Source organism: Oncorhynchus nerka, linkage group LG10 (genome assembly GCF_034236695.1).
Source record: "Oncorhynchus nerka isolate Pitt River linkage group LG10, Oner_Uvic_2.0, whole genome shotgun sequence".
NCBI classification, from domain to species: Eukaryota; Metazoa; Chordata; class Actinopteri; order Salmoniformes; family Salmonidae; genus Oncorhynchus; species Oncorhynchus nerka.
Window position 1 is genome coordinate 29,688,830 of NC_088405.1, and position 18,877 is coordinate 29,707,706.

General features: G+C 43.3%; 1 protein-coding gene and 1 long non-coding RNA gene across 2 annotated transcripts in view; one reads left to right on the top strand and one right to left on the bottom strand.

Annotated features, from left to right (window-relative positions):
- The window catches only part of ogfrl1 (opioid growth factor receptor-like 1), a 6,543-nt gene extending 4,337 nt beyond the window's left edge, over window positions 1-2,206 (top strand). The window contains exon 7 of the mRNA XM_029669428.2: window positions 14-2,206. Coding sequence (XP_029525288.1) covers window positions 14-491 — 478 coding nt within the window. The 3' untranslated portion in view covers window positions 492-2,206. The remainder of the gene's footprint in view (window positions 1-13) is intronic.
- Window positions 2,207-7,132: 4,926 nt separating this feature from the next.
- On the bottom strand, window positions 7,133-18,253 carry LOC115135122 (uncharacterized). Its single transcript, XR_003864448.2, has 2 exons — window positions 16,961-18,253; window positions 7,133-7,967 (listed from the first exon to the last, which is right to left on the bottom strand). It is a non-coding gene; the product is annotated as an uncharacterized LOC115135122 (long non-coding RNA).
- Window positions 18,254-18,877: the final 624 nt, after the last annotated feature.

An 18,877-nucleotide genomic window follows, 5' to 3' on the forward strand; every position in this document is an offset into this window, starting at 1 on the left:
CCTCTGTCATTAGGTCACAGCACAACTACCTGCGGATCACGCGCATTCTCAAGTCTCTGGGTGAGCTTGGCTTCGAGGCCTTCAAAGCCCCCCTGGTGCGTCTGCTGCTGGACGAGGCTCTGTGTCGAGGCACCCTGCCCAACATGCTGCACAGCATCCTGGAGTACTACGTCTACACAATCCGCCCACGCTCCCTCCGCCGCAGCCTGCTCCGCTACGCACAACAGCACTACCAGCCGGCCAACACCTTCCTCTGGGGGCCCCCGGCCAGGAGAAGAGGAGCTGGGGCCGGGCCAGGACCCATCCTGGAGAGGGAGAGGAGCGGAGGAGACCCCCATAGGGCTCGTAATCCGCTGACGAAGCAGGACTCAGGGGGAGGGGGGGATGGGGGAGGAGAGGGGAAGGGAACCAAGGGCTGTACCGCTTCCACGAAATCCCTCCAGGAGGGGATGAAGGGCGAGTACATTGAGACTGTACCACTGGAAGACTGAAGGGATAATAGATAATAGGGGGGGTCATTGTAGAAATACTGGCCCATGCAATGTTTTTATGGACTTAAAAGTCGTAGCTAAGTTGTAGTAGCTAAGTTTAGTACGCAGCACAATCCTTAACGTTAAACTACTCTTGCAATGTTTTCTCTTTATCGCAAAGCATTTTGTCCTTTTGTATTGATTGACTCCACTTGGCAATCCACTCATAATTGTACAGACCCTTCTAGCCAAGCAGATCACATTTAGGAGTTAGCATACAACAAACAGCCTGATTGGTTGGAAGTATGAAACAAACAATCTGATAGGATATAAACAACTGCTTGACAAGGCGGCTGCTGTGTGGAATCTTGCACCTTTGACAATCTGTGTCTTCCTATATGAGATATCTCTGTTACTTCCTGGTTACTTCTTGAGCTGATCTTCCTAATGGCTGCTGATGCTGGCAATGAGGGTGAATCATTGGCTGTCGGATCCCAATCTTCCTACACAAAGCCTTCTGTAGCTTTCAGAGCAGCCCAGCTAGTCAGACGCACAGGCTCATATGAGATTTTCAGGTATACTGTAATGCGATTGAAAACATGGGCTCAAGTGTTAATACTGTAGCTGCTAGTTAGTATGTGTGTCTTGAGACTAGTGTGTTTGTGATAAGCAGTGTGTGTACTACTACTATCTGAAGTGCCTCTTTTCTATTCATCTTTTATTGGTTAATTGTGTTCAGTTAGGGATGTGGGTGTGTACTGATCAATGTTTCAGTTAAACATTTTCATATATGAATTTGGTTAGCTGATGGGTTTTAGAGTAAAAGGCACGATTTGCTTCCATAAGAACAGAAACCGAACGTTTCAAACCGAACGTTTCAATGTACCAGTATGATTATAACAGGCAAATAACTGGACGGCAGCTTGGGATAGCACGTTTCTGTAGGGTACACATTTTACAGTACATTTACATCTGAGTCATCTAGCATACACATGATTCACAACAATACCTGGCACTTGGGTCCTGAATCCTGGACCATTCTATCGGGGAATAATTCATAAGAATCCTAATGAGGATGAGGTTTTTTTTTATTGGGGAGAAAAAAATGCAGAACTTTTGAGTGTATGTATATACACATACACATTTGTAGTATAGCCTCTCAAAAAGGAGGCTGAGTGGATGGCTTGAATCCTACTCTCTCTTTCTTATTCTCTCTCTCCTTCTCCCTAGCCATACATTATTGGTTGGCATTGCCATGTTAAAATGTGCCAATGAAGACCAGTTAAAAGGACTAATTTACTCCCTCACGTTCCCCCTTCTCTCAGAGGCTTATGATAAAGAAGGATCTCCTCCCTCTCTCTGTTTCTCTAAAGACCCTCACGTTGTTAAACTGTCCCTGTCGTCATCTGGGTATAGATGGGCTTGGGAGAGGATGGGAGGATGGGGAAGAGGAGACGACTGGGGGAAGGGGACTAACTGTACATCCAGTCTATGGAACGTTGGGAAGCACGTCTTGTCGAGGCGTACGTGTTCTATGTCAGGTATAGATGCATCTCTCTCGCTCTCTCTTTCTCTCTCTCTCTCTCTGTTGTCTTCCTTGTGACTGATTGGTCTCTGGATGTGTAAAGGTTCCCTTCATAAGTGTGTTTTGTAAATTGTATCAATTCTTATGATTTGTATAAGACAGTTTGTGGAGCATCATTTTATGGCTGCTGTAATAAATTATGGCAAATCAACAGCAAAAGCACATGTGTACTTTATGTGAGAGATAGAAAGAGAGTATATGGGAGTGGCTCGTCACTATAGACAAACCCAACCAGATCCATTTCTCATTGTTAGGCATGTACCAAGAACAACCAAGGTTCTATCTGCAAAAAGTTCTGAACCCTCATTTGTTTGAATGGTGTCAGCAATTTCCATCTTTATTCATTTGAACTTGATATGAACTGGGGTATTTAGAGTACTATATACACTGAGTGCACAAAACATTAAGAACACCTGCCTTTTCCATGACATTGACTGACCAGGTGAATCCTGCTGAAATCTATGCTCCCTTATTGATGTCACTTGTTAAATCCACTTCAATCAGTGTAGATGAAGGGGAGGAGACAGGTTAAAGATGGATTTTTAAGCCTTGAGACAATTGAGACATGGATTGTGTATGTGTGCAATTCAGAGGGTGAATGTACAAGACACACGTTTTAAGGGCTTTTGAACGGGGTGTGTTAGTAGGTGCCAGGCCCACCGGTTTGTGTCAAGAACTGCAATGCTGCTGGGTTTTTCACGCTCAACAGTTTCCCGCGCGTATCAAGAATGGTCCCACACCCAAAGAACATACATCCAACTTGACACAACTGTGAGAATCATTGGAGTCAACATGGGACAGCATCCCTGTGGAACGCTTTCAACACCTTGTAGAGTCCATACCCTGGTGAATTGTGGCTGTTCTAAAGGGGGCAGGGGTGTAACTCAATATTAACAAAGGTGTTCTTAATGTTTTGTACACTCAGTGTAGCTAGAGAACGTTAAACAGAACAAGGCTATGTCAATAACTCAGATAGAACCTTCTAGTCCCAAGCTCTCGAAATTCACCATTAGATGGATAGAATATGCATGTTCTAGCCATTCTATGAGCCAGACCTACTATAACCCTGACTGGCCAATGCCAGTTTACCACAAAAGGAGAGTGTATAGCCTGTAGCACACAGATGAGTCTGAAGAGAGCCATGGATCTCCAGAGTTATGGCAATTTCAGTTAACAGCAGACATTTGGAATCTTAAACACTAAAATAACACACACTGGTTTGTGTTAATTGAGGTGTGTGTGGTGAGAAGAAGAATGTGTGAGGGATATGACACACACACGTACGTACGCACGCACGCACGCACACACACACACATACATACACTGTACACACACATACATACACTGTACACACACTAACACGTCATGTCAACAGCAGCTAATCATGCCTTCTAAGAGAATGCATGTATTTAATTAGGGCTTATTGTGTAAGGTAAAGCCTTGCTGTCTAACTAGATGTTGGTTGATGTTAATGATGTTGTGTGTTGAGTACAGAGGGGTAGATGGGGACTGTTGTGTCACACTTTGTTTTGGATTGGCGTCGTTTTGGATTGGTGGCGGAACAATGAATCAAATGGCCACCCGGACTATTTGCAATGACACTACTCCCCCCCTCCCCCCATTTGTTTTTACACTGCTGCTACTCGCGGTTTATTATCTATGCATAGTCACTTTACCCCGATGTACAAATCCCTCGATTATCCTGTACCCCCACACATTGACCCTGTATAGATAGCCTTATTGTTATTTCATTGTGTTACTTCATATTTTATTTTTTACTTTAGTTTATTTAATAAATGTTTTCTTAACTCTATTTCTTGAACTGCATTGTTAGTTAAGGGCTTGTAAGTAAGCAATTCATGGTAAGGTCTACCTGTTGTAGGTCTACCTGTTGTACCTGTTGTATTCGGCGCATGAGACAAATGAAAATGTATTTGATTTGACTGTGTGGGTACGGTGGGTTCGGTATCATGTGTTGAGATGTGTTGGGAGTGGAAGTAGAGGCATTCTGTGCCTAGTTTCATTTGTGTAGAAGTTTCCCTGGTGAAATGTGTGGTATTTAATTAGAGGTAGTGGTGAGCTGTGTTGGGGTATTCTGTGGTGAGCTGTGTTGGGGTATTCTGTGGTGAGCTGTGTTGGGGTGTTCTGTGGTGAGCTGTGTTGGGGCATTCAGTGGTGAGCTGTGTTGGGGCATTCTGTGGTGAGCTGTGTTGGGGTATTCTGTGGTGAGCTGTGTTGGGGCGTTCTGTGGTGAGCTGTGTTGGGGCATTCAGTGGTGAGCTGTGTTGGGGCATTCTGTGGTGAGCTGTGTTGGGGTATTCTGTGGTGAGCTGTGTTGGGGTGTTCTGTGGTGAGCTGTGTTGGGGCATTCAGTGGTGAGCTGTGTTGGGGTATTCTGTGGTGAGCTGTGTTGGGGTGTTCTGTGGTGAGCTGTGTTGTAGTATTCTGGGGTGAGCTGTGTTGTGGTATTCTGTGGTGAGCTGTGTTGGGGTATTCTGGGGTGAGCTGTGTTTGGGCATTCTGTGGTGAGCTGTGTTGGGGTATTCTGTGGTGAGCTGTGTTGGGGTGTTCTGTGGTGAGCTGTGTTGGGGCGTTCAGTGGTGAGCTGTGTTGGGGCATTCTGTGGTGAGCTGTGTTGGGGTATTCTGTGGTGAGCTGTGTTGGGGTGTTCTGTGGTGAGCTGTGTTGGGGCATTCAGTGGTGAGCTGTGTTGGGGTATTCTGTGGTGAGCTGTGTTGGGGTGTTCTGTGGTGAGCTGTGTTGTAGTATTCTGGGGTGAGCTGTGTTGTGGTATTCTGTGGTGAGCTGTGTTGGGGTATTCTGGGGTGAGCTGTGTTTGGGCATTCTGTGGTGAGCTGTGTTGGGGTATTCTGTGGTGAGTTGTATTGGGGTATTCTGGGGTGAGCTGTGTTGGGGCATTCTGTGGTGAGCTGTGTTGGGGTATTCTGTGGTGAGCTGTGTTGGGTTACTTATGTTGAGCTATGTTGGGGGGATGGATGTTGTGCTGTGTTGGGTAGGAGTATGGGGTATTCTGTGTTGGGGAGTGGTTGTTACTGTGAGTTAAGTGCAGTGTGCCCACAGCACTGATTCATACTGACAGAATGAGGCGGCTGCCTCCTGGAATGGGTGCTGGAGCAGAGCGAGTGACTCACCCTGTGTGTGGGTATGTGTAAAGGAGAGAGACTATTTCAATTGGCGGCATTGTCTTACAGAGAAGGACCAAATAGGCCAAAATATTGTCTCTTCATCTTGTAACACACACACACACACACACTACAAACCACTAATCCTAAAACCACACATCTGTACCAGTATCACAGCATGTGTATGTGCTTTATGTGTTACAATAATGTCACAGATAATGTCACAGATCTGTATGTGTGCACACCTGTCTGCTCATGTGTGAGACTGACATTCACTCTCCTTCCAGAATAGAGCTTATGTCTTAGCTATCTGTAACAGATGGCTTCACGGTGTGTTACTCCTCTTCTTGTTTCAGTTTCCTCTGAAGTTTGGACTGGTTTCTCGTGCAGGTGTTGTGTCTGCACCTGATAAGAAGTGAGCTTCTTTCCATCTGTACCACCAGCGGGCTCCAGGGATTTGTCCCTCAGAGTTGGTGTCATCATCATCATTATCCTCACCTAACATCCACACATTTTTGGCGAGAAATATTTTGTTATGTGGGCCAATCAAAAGTTCAACCTCTAACACATTGTATGTGTTATATTAGCTATTTGTAAGAGGTGCATATGACGCATCTAATCAGATTTAGCGTTTGTGCGTTCTCATCTACAGTCACATGTAATAAATCAGAACTCCTATACTGTATAATAGACGTGTGAACTGGAAGGTAACATATGGCAAATAAAGAGGAAAAGATTCATAAGAAGCTTTGTTCCAAATGGGGAATTTATCTTGGACATACATCAACAAACCACTACTGTATAAAATGGATTAAATATTAAATCATGCCCTTCAGATGAACATTGCAAAATATAAAATGCAACAGTATTATGGTTGGATTGGACAACCTTTAATCTCGGCACTCAAAACCAAATTTCACACTGTCTGTTACGAGAGACTACAACCACTCTATATTTCAAAATGGCATCCTAGGTTTCTCAGACGAAACTGGACTTACATTTCGGGGTGTTTCAGTCTGAGGTCGAAACTAGTTAGAATGCAGAAGATCTCTGAGTAACAAGGCGCAGAAAGAGAAGTGAAAATTAGAGAAGCCTACACCCATAAGGACAAAGACAATATTAGAGTATGCTCATTTGACCAACATTTGACCTACTTATTTGACCAAGGAGTTGACCATGAATGAATGATTCAATGATATGTGGTTAAGGGGGTTCACGAAGGTTACATGAGATGGAATCACACACACAATGTGCTTGATTAACCTTTGACCTTTCTTGGTCAGACTGTTACCCAACACTTTATCACAATACTCACATAATCCTGCCTCTCCAGCTGTACAAAGTACATGTTATTCCATGTCTATTTGTGTGCAGTAATTTTGTGTGCGAATGTGTTAATGTCATAGTGTATAACAGCATTGCGCGAGTGTGGGTGTGTGGTGTGTGTGTGTGAGAGAGAGAGGCGTGGCTCAGCCAGCTGTTCCATTCACCGCAGAAATCCCCAGGTCAGCTCTATGTGACCCAGGTTTCAGTTCCTCATGGCAGAAAAACAAGCAGTGATATAAATATTGGAATAGAGATAGAAAGCATGTGAATCCCCTAAACAGTCCAAGTGAGACCAACAGCACCACAAGAGTTGAGGATGACAGTAAACCCATGGTTTAGTCTCGAGGATGACAGTAAACCCATGGTTTAGTCTCGAGGATGACAGTAAACCCATGGTTTAGTCTCGAGGATGACAGTAAACCCATGGTTTAGTCTCAAGGATGACAGTAAACCCATGGTTTAGTCTCGAGGATGATAGTAAACCCATGGTTTAGTCTCGAGGATGATAGTAAACCCATGGTTTAGTCTCGAGGATGATAGTAAACCCATGAGTGTTTTACTCTCATTGAAATAAATGACACACATGATTAATTACAAAACAGAGAAGATTGTGGTGAAGAATAGCCTTTATTCATCATATTCAAAATACATTGAACATTTGCACCAATAGAAAACAATTGTTAGATCAAACAAATGACACATATTTACTGTTATTAAAAGCACACACTAACACAGAAACGCTCAACTTCACCCTATTTGAATAGCTGGAACTATCACCATGCCAACACCTCTGCAGTCTTTTAAGACCTGCAAGAGTGAGTCATCAAGGGAAGAGAAGCAGTGTTCAATGTGGAATCAGGCCTATAGTCATTCTGGATAATATATAAGGCAGTAATTCTATGGTACTTCCGATGCAATGTGTGATCTGCAAGCAGAGAATGATAGAGGCCTCTAGTGGCCAAAAGCATTTTAGCAAGGGCAGCACCATCGAGGGTTTCCACTATGGTTGGGCAGTATCCAGATTTTCTCATATTGTCATACCGTCCCCTCATTCCAGGTTTTATGGTATTACCGGCCAAAAAACGCAAAAAAAAGCCCATTCGGTGTCTATTACCAGAATGCTAACAAAATTAGCACAAATAATAGCGAATTTCCATTGAGGCTGCTAGCTAAATATGTTTAACGAACGCAGAGGCAATCCAACTCAAAGTTATACATATATAGGTAGGAGCTACCAAATATAATTTTTGGTGAGTTTAGAACATTTATAAGCAAATGTGAACAAAGGACATTGTGTAAATGAACAAAGTTGAGGCGTACTTGTCGGAAGGAAGAACAGTACTGGCTCTGGAGCAGCATGTGTACACGCTGTGTCTGTGTGGAATCGCTAGGGCAATGGGCCTGCTTGCTCTGCTCTGAGAAGAAGGGGGAGGAGCAGAAGGGCTAAGAACAGAGAGAAGAAAAAACATATTAAAATCAAGATACAGATAACTCATCCAAATGGCTTTGACTTCTTAAACACAGCACAATTCAGCCCCTTACTTACTCAAATCTGACTCAAATCTGTTCATATACAGCCCCAGGAAGAATATCAAACGTAAAAATGTTCACATTTTCATAAATTCTTAGAAGGTTTAGGAATTACGTATACTAAGGCATTTGTAAAAATTCTATAGCAATATAGTGGGAAAGCTGATGTGTGTTTGGACAACTAATGGACACTGCAGCAAATAAAACCGAATAAAAACATCTGTCTCGTCCAAGACCGGTGCGCTATAGCCAATCAGAGATAAAGTAGGCCTTCAAACAAACAAGCCATTTGCCACACGGGCCTGCCATCATTCACGTTGAACTGGACTGTGTGTTTACAGGCAGTAGGACCTGCCATCATTCACGTTGAACTGGACTGTGTGTTTACAGGCAGGCGAGCCTGCCATCATTCACGTTGAACTGGACTGTGTGTTTACAGGCAGACGGGCCTGCCATCATTCACGTTGAACTGGACTGTGTGTTTACAGGCAGACGGGCCTGCCATCATTCACGTTGAACTGGACTGTGTGTTTACAGGCAGACAGGCCTGCCATCATTCACGTTGAACTGGACTGTGTGTTCACAGGCAGACGGGCCTGCCATCATTCACGTTGAACTGGACTGTGTGTTTACAGGAAGTTGCAACAGCACGACTTCAGATCATTAGAACTCATTTGAATGGATTTCTACAAATATGTCAACACCGCGGAAGTCCTCTTACATTTGGGAACTTTACAGTCATTCATCAAACAAACATGAAAAGGTAGGTTCTCTCTCCCTCAGTTATGCACATCAACAACAAGATCAACAACTAATGCTAGCCCAAGCAAGATCAGCTAAAATCTAACGAAGGAACATTAGATAAACCCTCAACTTTTTGAGCTAGTTGGCTGTCAAAATTGCACTGATAAACAATGGGAAATTGTAGCCTACTCGTCATTCTGCAGCTTGCCTGTAAATGCATGCTTGTCCAAAACCAAGCTAACTGGCTAAAGTTGGCTAGCTTGTTAGCTAGCTACTTCCAGACACAAATGAGAGAACACCTCACTCTGACCATTTTACTTGCTGAGCTTGTTAGGCTGTTTTGGCTACGTTTACTGACACCGGTCATATTCAGCGGGTGTTGTACGGAAATTCATCCGTTTTTCAGAGCACTCTCGTCTGAATTCGGAGTAGATAGCCAGAGTGAATTTGCGAATGCAAGACATGTGCTAAATGTATATGGCCAATATTGGCCAATGTACCAGGTCAGCTGTGATTCACAAACTGAAATAAATATTTTTTTATACTACCAAGAAATTTATTGGTAAATTATATGAATCAGGAATTGAACTGCATCCATATAGTCTGCCAACAAGGCCTTAGTGTACACCATGGAATGTTGAGTCACAGAAATTATTTTTAAATCAAGTTTGTTTTGTAGAATAAACTGGGAATTGTATATTTTTGACTGATATTACGATTGTCTGTTTCATATCTGCAAAGTAGTTAAAACGCTGTTAGTTCCACTTCAAACATTGTTAGACTAATTAGTCAGACTAATTTTGTGCTTCAGTTGCACTTCTCCACTCGAACGAGAATTCTTGAGCTGCATTCTCTCAGCAGACAGCGCTCTGACTGAATTGTAGCTACTTTTCTTCAGGACTTTTCTTGGTGTAGCAAGCTTACTTTTCTTCAGTAAAATGCAAGATTAACTTTAAGAAAAACCTCAAGAAAATGTAGCTGGCTACATTATTTCTATGACAAACATTAGAAATATGATGGCCATTAATCATTTTTGCAACAAAAAAAATACATTGCCATTTCATTGTAAGCTCATTTACTGCCAGACAAATAGTGTTCCACTTCTGCTATCATCTGAAGAAAATGAAGATATATTCTGCCAAATGTGTTACACTAATGTATTTTCTGTGAAGGAAAACTAGAGTTGCATGTCCCTGATCACTCTATTGAAGCAACAAAAACACTGTTGGCTTTCAATATACAACACCAACCCCGCAGCTAACCCAGCTCCCGCTTTCTCCTGTTGTGCTGTTTACAAACAAACATATGACTGTCTCAAATGCTCTGTGGAACTATTTCAAATAATGTGATAGGTGAAATTAAGAACACAATCTGCTTTATCTCCTAACGTATTGCACAAGTTGACTGCAGGTATTTACTTAAAAAGTAGCTACAAATATTACAATTTATTGAAAAACCTATAAGAAATCGTTTAAACGATATTGATGGTATTGAAAAACCCTCCCATTGCTATTTCCAAATACCCCGGTATACTGCCCAAGCCTAGTTTCCACCATTTTAAAGCAGTCAACTGGGTGGGGATTCCAATGGGTTGTAGCCTCAATGGCACTGCCCATGCTGACACAGACACTATAATGGCACAGATATAAAGAGGAGTCCTCTATCTATATCTGCAAGGCAAACCTTTTGTGGTGAATTGAAAGGGAAGGCATTACTGCATATTCAACACTGCCTCAGAAAAAGTAAACCATGGAGACAGGACGCCCTCTAGAGTCAGAATGAAGGAAAAGCTTCCATTTCTTCCTGTGACGTCAGCATGAGAGAGCGAGAGAGAGCGAGAGAAAAAGCTAAACACAAAGAACATTGGGGTTAGGGAGTAATAACAGTAGAACAAGGTCACTAAATCTAACCCATTCCATAGAGGAATGGTAGGAGACATGGAGAGGGCTGTGTGTGTCTCTGTGGGGTCATCTGAAGGTATTTATAGCTACTTCCTTTTGGGCTCCCTGTTGCAGTGACGTCAGTCTGGGTGGGTCTGGTTCCAACTGAACACACTTTTACAACCCTGCCCCAATCACACAATGGTTTGTGTCGACTTCCTCTGTGCGTTGTGCCTCCCACAGCCACTTAACATACCATAGGCTTCGGTCAACACATAGCAGAGGACATGGTCCATTAGATCAGCACACCTATATATAACATTACATTAGGATTGGTCTATCTGTGACAGGAAAATAGATTCAATTCTCTACTGGGACCAGGCTTTACATACTGTATAGAGTACATACACAGTCTGGGCTTCATACATAGTTTATAGTGCCTGTATTTGTTTAGGGACACAAAATGACAAAGCAATATACATTTCCTTTATATTTAAGTGTAACTGCCCCCTCCCATTTTTTGGCTCAATTTTTGGGGGTCTGGGAGTGCATACAATATGTGCAAATATGTATGATTGTCTGCACGACCACTACCGGTCAAAACGTTTAGAACACCTACTCATTCAATGTTTTTTCTTTATTTTTACTATTTTCAACATTCCAGGTGACTACCTCATGAAGCTGGTTGAGAGAATGCCAAGCGTGTGCAAAGCTGTCATCAAGGCAAAGGGTGGTTACTTTGAGGAATCTCAAATATATTTTGATTTGTTTAATACTTTTTTGGTTACTACTTGATTCCATGTGTTATTTCATAGTTTTGAGGTCTTCACTATTATTCTACAATGTAACAAATAGTACAAATAAAGAAAAAAACTTCAATGAGAGGGTGTTTTGAAAATATTTTGTCCGGCAGTGTATATTGTGTGTCCACACAAGTGTGTGTGTTTCCTGCAGCGTGTCTGTTGTGAGATGGGTGGTCCTGTCCCACCGGAGCAGACATGTCACAGGTCAGAGCCAATCAGATGGCGGCCCCTCCCTATTTCCTGCTCTGCCTCGGTCGGCATTCCCAAAGTGCTCTGCAGTATTCCAGGAGCGTTCCCGAGTCAGGCAGCGCAAACATCCCACTCCCGGCTACTAGAGGGCGCCGCTGAGAGTGTAGGATGTTTACACTGCCTGAAACCCGAAGAGGTCATAGGTCGGCAGTTAGAACTCACCCTTACCCACAGATCAGATTACCCTAATCCTAAACTTTACACAACTGTCTCAATACTCATGAACAGCGTACTGTCCTCGTCTCCTTTCCTTCAAGAGCACTGTTTGGTAAAAGGACTTGACAGGTTTCCACCTTGCTTGTCATGTCCTCTGAGATCAGTGGTCAGAAAAGATAGTAGATGAAGTAGTGTCCGGTTTTCACTCACCCCCCGCCACTTCTCCTCTCTCCTTAGGATGTAACCCCTCCCTGCTACTGTGAACCAACTGCCATGAACAGAGCCGTTTCCTCTGCTCCCTCTTTCTCCCACTCTGTTTTTCTAAAGTCCTTTGGGCACAATCATCAGAGATGGTGCCAACAGACAGACAGTGTCGTGGAAAGTAGCAGTTTGTGTGTCTCCAGTTCGTTCACTTCTCAGTGGTCATAATTGAGATCCATCAATATATGAAGTCCCCTGGGGCTGGCCTGTGACACAGAGATATCCAGAGGATGAAACGGCTTGTTCCGCTAAAAATCCTTGGATTTAATTGATCAATTCATGTTACAGATTGGTCATAGTCCACACTACAGGTTTTCTCCATGTATGGCTCTATGTGCATGCATAGTAAGAGCCTCTATGACAAACACAGTTGACTCTAAGCCTAGTAGTGATGGCTTTCACAGTTGTCGCCATGTAAAAAAAATAGCTGTATAGTAGTTGCGATGGTAATGGCAGTTGGCTGCTGCAAACATCTGACTGAAAGCCCTCTATGAAACACCAGCTTTCAGTCAAGGATGTTTACAGTAGCCCATACTGCCAGCTGTGCTGGAGAGGGTACATGGACACTGCTCAAACCAAACACTGAGCATTACTTGCACTAGGTTTTGGTAACATACAGCATAGTCATATGGAAACCATGTGTTTGATGTGTTGGATGCATATTCTATTGATTTCGTTCCAGTCATTACTAGGAGTCTGTCCTCCCAATTTAAAAAGGTGCCACTGGCCACCTATGGTACAGCTAAAGTTCAGTTGGGTCAACTGTCTTCAAGTTAGCACCAAAGGTCCAGCAACATTCTAAATACAAACACGGCACCATCTTAAATCTTCAATCAATTTGGCTCTGTAACTGCAGTATATAGTCACTGGTCTCCAGTATGTTTTCTCTGCCTTTCCTTTGTTGATCTGTAAGCATTCTGTCAGCATGTGACATACCACAACGACAGCCCCCACACACAATGTACTGGCATCATATTTACCATGTAAACACCACACAGGGCTTCTGTTTAGCCATCACACACACACACACACACACACACACACACACACACACACACACACACACACACACACACACACACACACACAGTGAAATGAAACGACTGCTCCTTCACACGCAAAGCAGTGTGTCTGCACTGTAGACCTCTCTCCCAGTGGCCTTTCCACCCTTGATCCCCCAACCAAAATTCTGACTTCCTGCCTCTCCCTGGTATCCCTCTCCTCCTCCCACCCCACAATCAAAGTGCTCATTGCCTTGTTTACCACACACACCCTAACCTCTGCGTGACATTTGTGTGTGCCTATATGTAGGGGAATAGATGTTCATGCTGTGCGTGTGTGTGAGCCTACATGTATTTGTGCATGTAATTACATGTGTAAGCAGTGACGAGATAGAATGTAGTGTCTAATTTTATAGCAGCTTATTCCATGTGCTCCATCCCCTAATCCTGTTCCATCATTCAAACCAACTACCTATTTCACATTGAGTGGACAGTTTATGTGTGTTACTGTTGGCCTAATGTCCATGGAATGTCTGTTTTTGTCACATTTGTTCAGCTGTGATACCATCACTATCATGGTCGGGTGTGTCTGGGTCTGTAAACTGAACATGTGTATCTGTGTGTGTAATTATATAATGTGTGTTTGTGTGTGGACCACGACACTGCTCTGGCTTAGACTTCCAGCCTCCATCCCAGTGCTTAGGTCACGGAGAGAACAAAGCAAACTTTATCAGAATACTGCAATCCCACATTCCCCGGATTCTTAGCACTTGGCAACTGGTAAGCACACAGAGGAGCGAAGGGAGATGGGAGAGGGGGATGGGTGGGAAGTACTGCCTTCCAGTTTTATTTCCATACAGTAGCCTTTCTCACTCTTCAAGACTGACCCGCTGAACTCATAGGTCCATAACCTCTCCAGCTAAAATATCCTGTTTGTAATGTGTTATAATTCCATGTGTCCCTTATGAGGCGCCATCGGGGTCATAAATCAAATCCAATGTATCAATGTGTGTCACGAACTGAGGCCAGTGTGACCTGTAAATGTTAACACACTGTATCAAAGGTCCTGCCCCTTAACCGCGCATTCCCCCTCTGTGGAATGTGTCAAAGTCACGACAAGGTTATGACTCCACCCACAGAAGACAGAGTAGTGTGATATAGCAGGTAGTGGGATAGAGTGAGGGTTAACTTTAGCTTCAACAGTCTTAGACTAAACGGAAGAGAACTGTACTGCAAACAAGCTGGTAAGGAAAGGTGGGGAGTTTATAGTGTTCTTTGTCTGGGGGTTCTATGAGCTCTGGGTCACCCTCGGAATAGAACACACACACACACTGGACGGAGAACCCTAATTCTCGCTTGGTTTAACGGTCTCAGTCATCAAAGCATTTTCCAACCTAAAATCACGCCTGAGCCACATTTCTCCTGCCTGCCAGTTGGCAGACACACTCAAAACACCTGTAACACAATTACACACACCCACACAAATCACTGCTGCATAGCGGACCTCACAAGAGGAGAAAGGGGGCCAACACAGACTCCCCCTATCACTGGCTTCAGCTGACAGGCTTCCTACAACAGGACAGTCTACAGAACTCCGTGACTCTAGGCGTGATTATAAACAACATGCTATGCAGGCTCCTGACATCTGTTAGTCGTTGATGTTATTCTTTAATAACACAGACCCAAAGCAAATCTGGGGGAGGAAAATAGATTTATTCAAAAAGGACAAATTATGCTTGGAAGTAGATGGTCATTCTCCCCTGTCCTCAGTGATGCTCTCTCAGTGATTCTCTCCCTGAACAAAGAGAAAGGATGTAGTTTATAACCCAGCCCTAGCCTGTGTTGACCAATTAGAACTCCTTGCAATAAAACTGGATTAATGGCCAAATAACAAGTATCCTATTTCAAGTTGAATATATAGACAAATTCCTCCCATGTCGCTGCATTAATTCCCTATTTCAAAAATAACACAATTTCACTTTATCGTTAGTACTGTATTGACCTCTCATCCTCTGTCTCTGCGTTGTGTATTTAGCTTCAAAATATTCTTATACCTCCATACTCCTTGGCTACGCAGGCTTATCATTCCAGCCACCATCTTCTGCTTTAACACAAAACATCCTTCATCCAAGCCCATAGCCGCTCTGCTGTAATCTCAACACCCCCCCACACTCTTAGAAAAAAGGGTTCCAAAGGGGTTCTTGGGCTGTCCCCATAGGAGAACCCCTTTTGGTTCCAGGTAGTACCCTCAGTGTAAAGGGTTCTACATGGAAATCAAAAAAGGATCTAACTGAAACCAAAAGGGTTCTTCAAAGAGTTCTCCTATGGGGACAGCCAAAGAACCCTTTTAGGTTCTAGATAGTACCTTTTTTTCTAAGAGTGTATGACTGATGACCTGATGCACACTACTAGCCTATGAAGTCTTACGACCTCCATACTCCTTGCCTACGTAGCTTTACTACCTTCCCATTCCTCTATGAAGTCTTACGACCTCCATACTCCTTGCCTACGTAGCTTTACTACCTTCCCATTCCTCTATGAAGTCTTACGACCTCCATACTCCTTGCCTACGTAGCTTTACTACCTTCCCATTCCCCTATGAAGTCTTACGACCTCCATACTCCTTGCCTACGTAGCTTTACTACCTTCCCATTCGTCTATGAAGTCTTACGACCTCCATACTCCTTGCCTACGTAGCTTTACTACCTTCCCATTCCTCTATGAAGTCTTACGACCTCCATACTCCTTGCCTACGTAGCTTTACTACCTTCCCATTCCTCAACGTCCTTCACTCTCCTAAAGAAAGGCGATGAAGGCTTGCGGTTGTCAAACTGCCAGGGCTGTATGTTTAGCTCAGTCCTTTGGTTCGGTCACGTGTTTCCATACCCTATCTGATAGCACAGACCCCGGCCCCTTAACCCTACCCCCTCTCCCATTCAACTTTTCTCTCACTAGCTTTTTCCAAGAAATTCTGAGAAGGTGCAGGGTGGCAGTCATATGACCTTGGGACAGGACTCCAGCGGGACTTAATCGGAACGCCGGTATTCCGAGCACGATCGGGAACACTAACAGGATCGGTGAGTCATGACACTGAAACACTGAATAACACCGCTAACTCCCATCCCAAAGGTCAACCAGAGTGCTAATGTCCTGCCGCCCATGATCCCAATACAAGTAGAGCAAAAAAAACTTTCCCAAATAATGCTAAGCTTGACAGAGAAAACATGAACAGTCAGTCATGGTGGGGGGTCTAAACTGAAAGGTCCAATGCAGCAGTTCTCTCAACATTCAAATAATTTCTGGGTAACAATTAAGTACCTTACTGTGATTGTTTTTGATCAATATGGTCAAAAAGAAACAAAAATAGTTTCTTAGTAATTAGACATTTCTCAAACAAGAATTTAGCTAGGACTGTCTGGGAGTGGTCTGAGTGGGGATTGGAAATCTAGCCGTTAATGGCAGAGAGGTTTGGAACTCTTTCTTATTGGTGTATTAACTATTATACTGCCTGGTGATGTCACCAGACACACCAAAACTCCATCCCACCAAAACAGGCTGACATTTCAGGTGTGTTTTTCAAACAGCTCTTACACTAAAAGAGCATTATCATAATTTTCACAATTTCACAGTATTATTCATATATATATATGAAAAACAAGAAATCATGTTTTTGACTGCATTGGGCCTTTAATTGGTGAAGAGTGTTTGCATGTGTGTGTGTAGTGAGCAAGCGTTGATGTGTAGGCTATGCGCTTGTATATGCTCTTGAATACATTTTGTTGCGAGTGTGCATCTCTGTGTGTGTAACTCACACTCCCGGTCCAGCATAAACTCCATGACCTGGCCTGTTCTGAGACAGGAAGTGATCCTATCATCTCCATGGGAACGGTCCTGTGAGCTGAGCTGAGCCAGAGACCCCTCAGACAGAAGGAAAGTTTAGATCAACACAAATAGGCTCTTTCACAAAGAAAGACCTTCCCTTTACAACCCCATTAAACAAAACCACTAACACTTACAGTACAACTATCAATCTTTAGAGGTGAAAAATCATGTCATGCCAAAATATAGGATGTCAAGTGTTTTAAAGGAGGGTGTTATATAGACACATTTGGAGGCATAACTAAAATAAGTAGTAGCAGAGCCGTCTATAACTTGGGGGTACAGATGCTTCATGTTTGCAGTCTTGCAGAGTCCCTTTAACTACTGTTGCTATAACTACTGTAGCACCCTATTGACTCCTGAATAATGGTGCCATTTTTTAGTTTAACAGTCAATATATTTATCTACATGTAATTGTACTTGATTTAAATTTGTTTCTAAAGATACAATGATAGTCTTGTCTACATAATAAAATAAGTGGGTTTTTGTCCCAGCCATGAATGGCTTGCTATTCTCTGAGTCTTACAGAGCCATTGAACTTGCCTGGGAACGCAATTACATCCCAAGGGAACAGCCGGGAATATTTTTTTTCTCCGTGGAGAAAAAAAGGAGAAATAGGAGAAGTTGCGCCTCTTCCAAAAGCTATCCTCGATTACTTTGGACACACTGTAGACTACTTACCGCATCCACGAAAAGGTAAAAAGTTAACTGCGTAAAAACGGCAAGTTATGCTGGCCTGGGACGATCAATAAACTCTCTGCTTTCGCAGTACTGGCAGCCCGATATTTCGTCATCTTCGGATTAAGTTCACTATAACCCCAGAAAAGTATATAGAAAAACACACATCAGGCTGTAAAGTATGGATGTAGAACACTTCAAAATGTTAAAAGTGTCCTTGTCCGCCGTCACCCTTTTTGCCGTCCTTCAGTCTGGAGATTTTCTACAAAGATTTCTGGACTCGAGTACCTCCCCTTTTCTGGCAGAGCTGACCAATGGTTGTCCGGACTGTGCGCATCGACGGGAAAATAATAGCCTGCTCAGCTCAGTTACCTTGCGCGCCTGCTTCCTTTGCCATCCATCCCATGACCTCCAACTGTCCGCAGATGTTCCAAAAACTCCAGAATAGAACGTCCATCCGTTATCTTTAATGGTAGACTACATTGACATTAATGGGGAGTTGACAATTTCACTTAAACTCACACACCCCTCTGCAATGTGTTCCTCTACAGTTCGCACCTGTCCTATGAACACGGTGATGACCAATGCCCTGAGCCCTCAGTGCTATACTACTGAAGAATGTAGAATAGTAGCTTAAGAATTATTTTAGTAATTTTGGATCAGATAGTAGAAATGAATAGGAGAACAGCAAATCAATGTGTTTCTATTTCATTCTGTTTCTGATGCCCTTGGACAAGTAGGTATCACTTTCTCACCCACAGAATGCATCTCCCTCCCCTATTTCCAAAGTGATGTTTAGGAAACAAACCAGTTGGTGAAAGGGTAGGAGAGCAGTCTTGACTGTCAGAGGAGAGGTTCTCTGTTTGTACTCATAGCAGTAATGTACAATGGGGGTATTGGCAGAGTGAGTGGCAGTGTTGACAGCCAAAGCACCTACCACACCTGTCCTGTCTCAATTAAATCTACCCTATTGAGTCTCCTTTACATCACCAGTACTGATTAGAGCAGACTGGATTTTTGGTTCATTTTCAAAGCAGGCAGGGGAAGGACAGAAGACTGGCAGAGGACACCACCTCAGACTATTGAGATCAAACAGAATGGTTTAGCCTGAATTTGTGAACCGACTACACCCCTACACCCCCTGAGATAAGGAGATCCGACAGAAACCAACC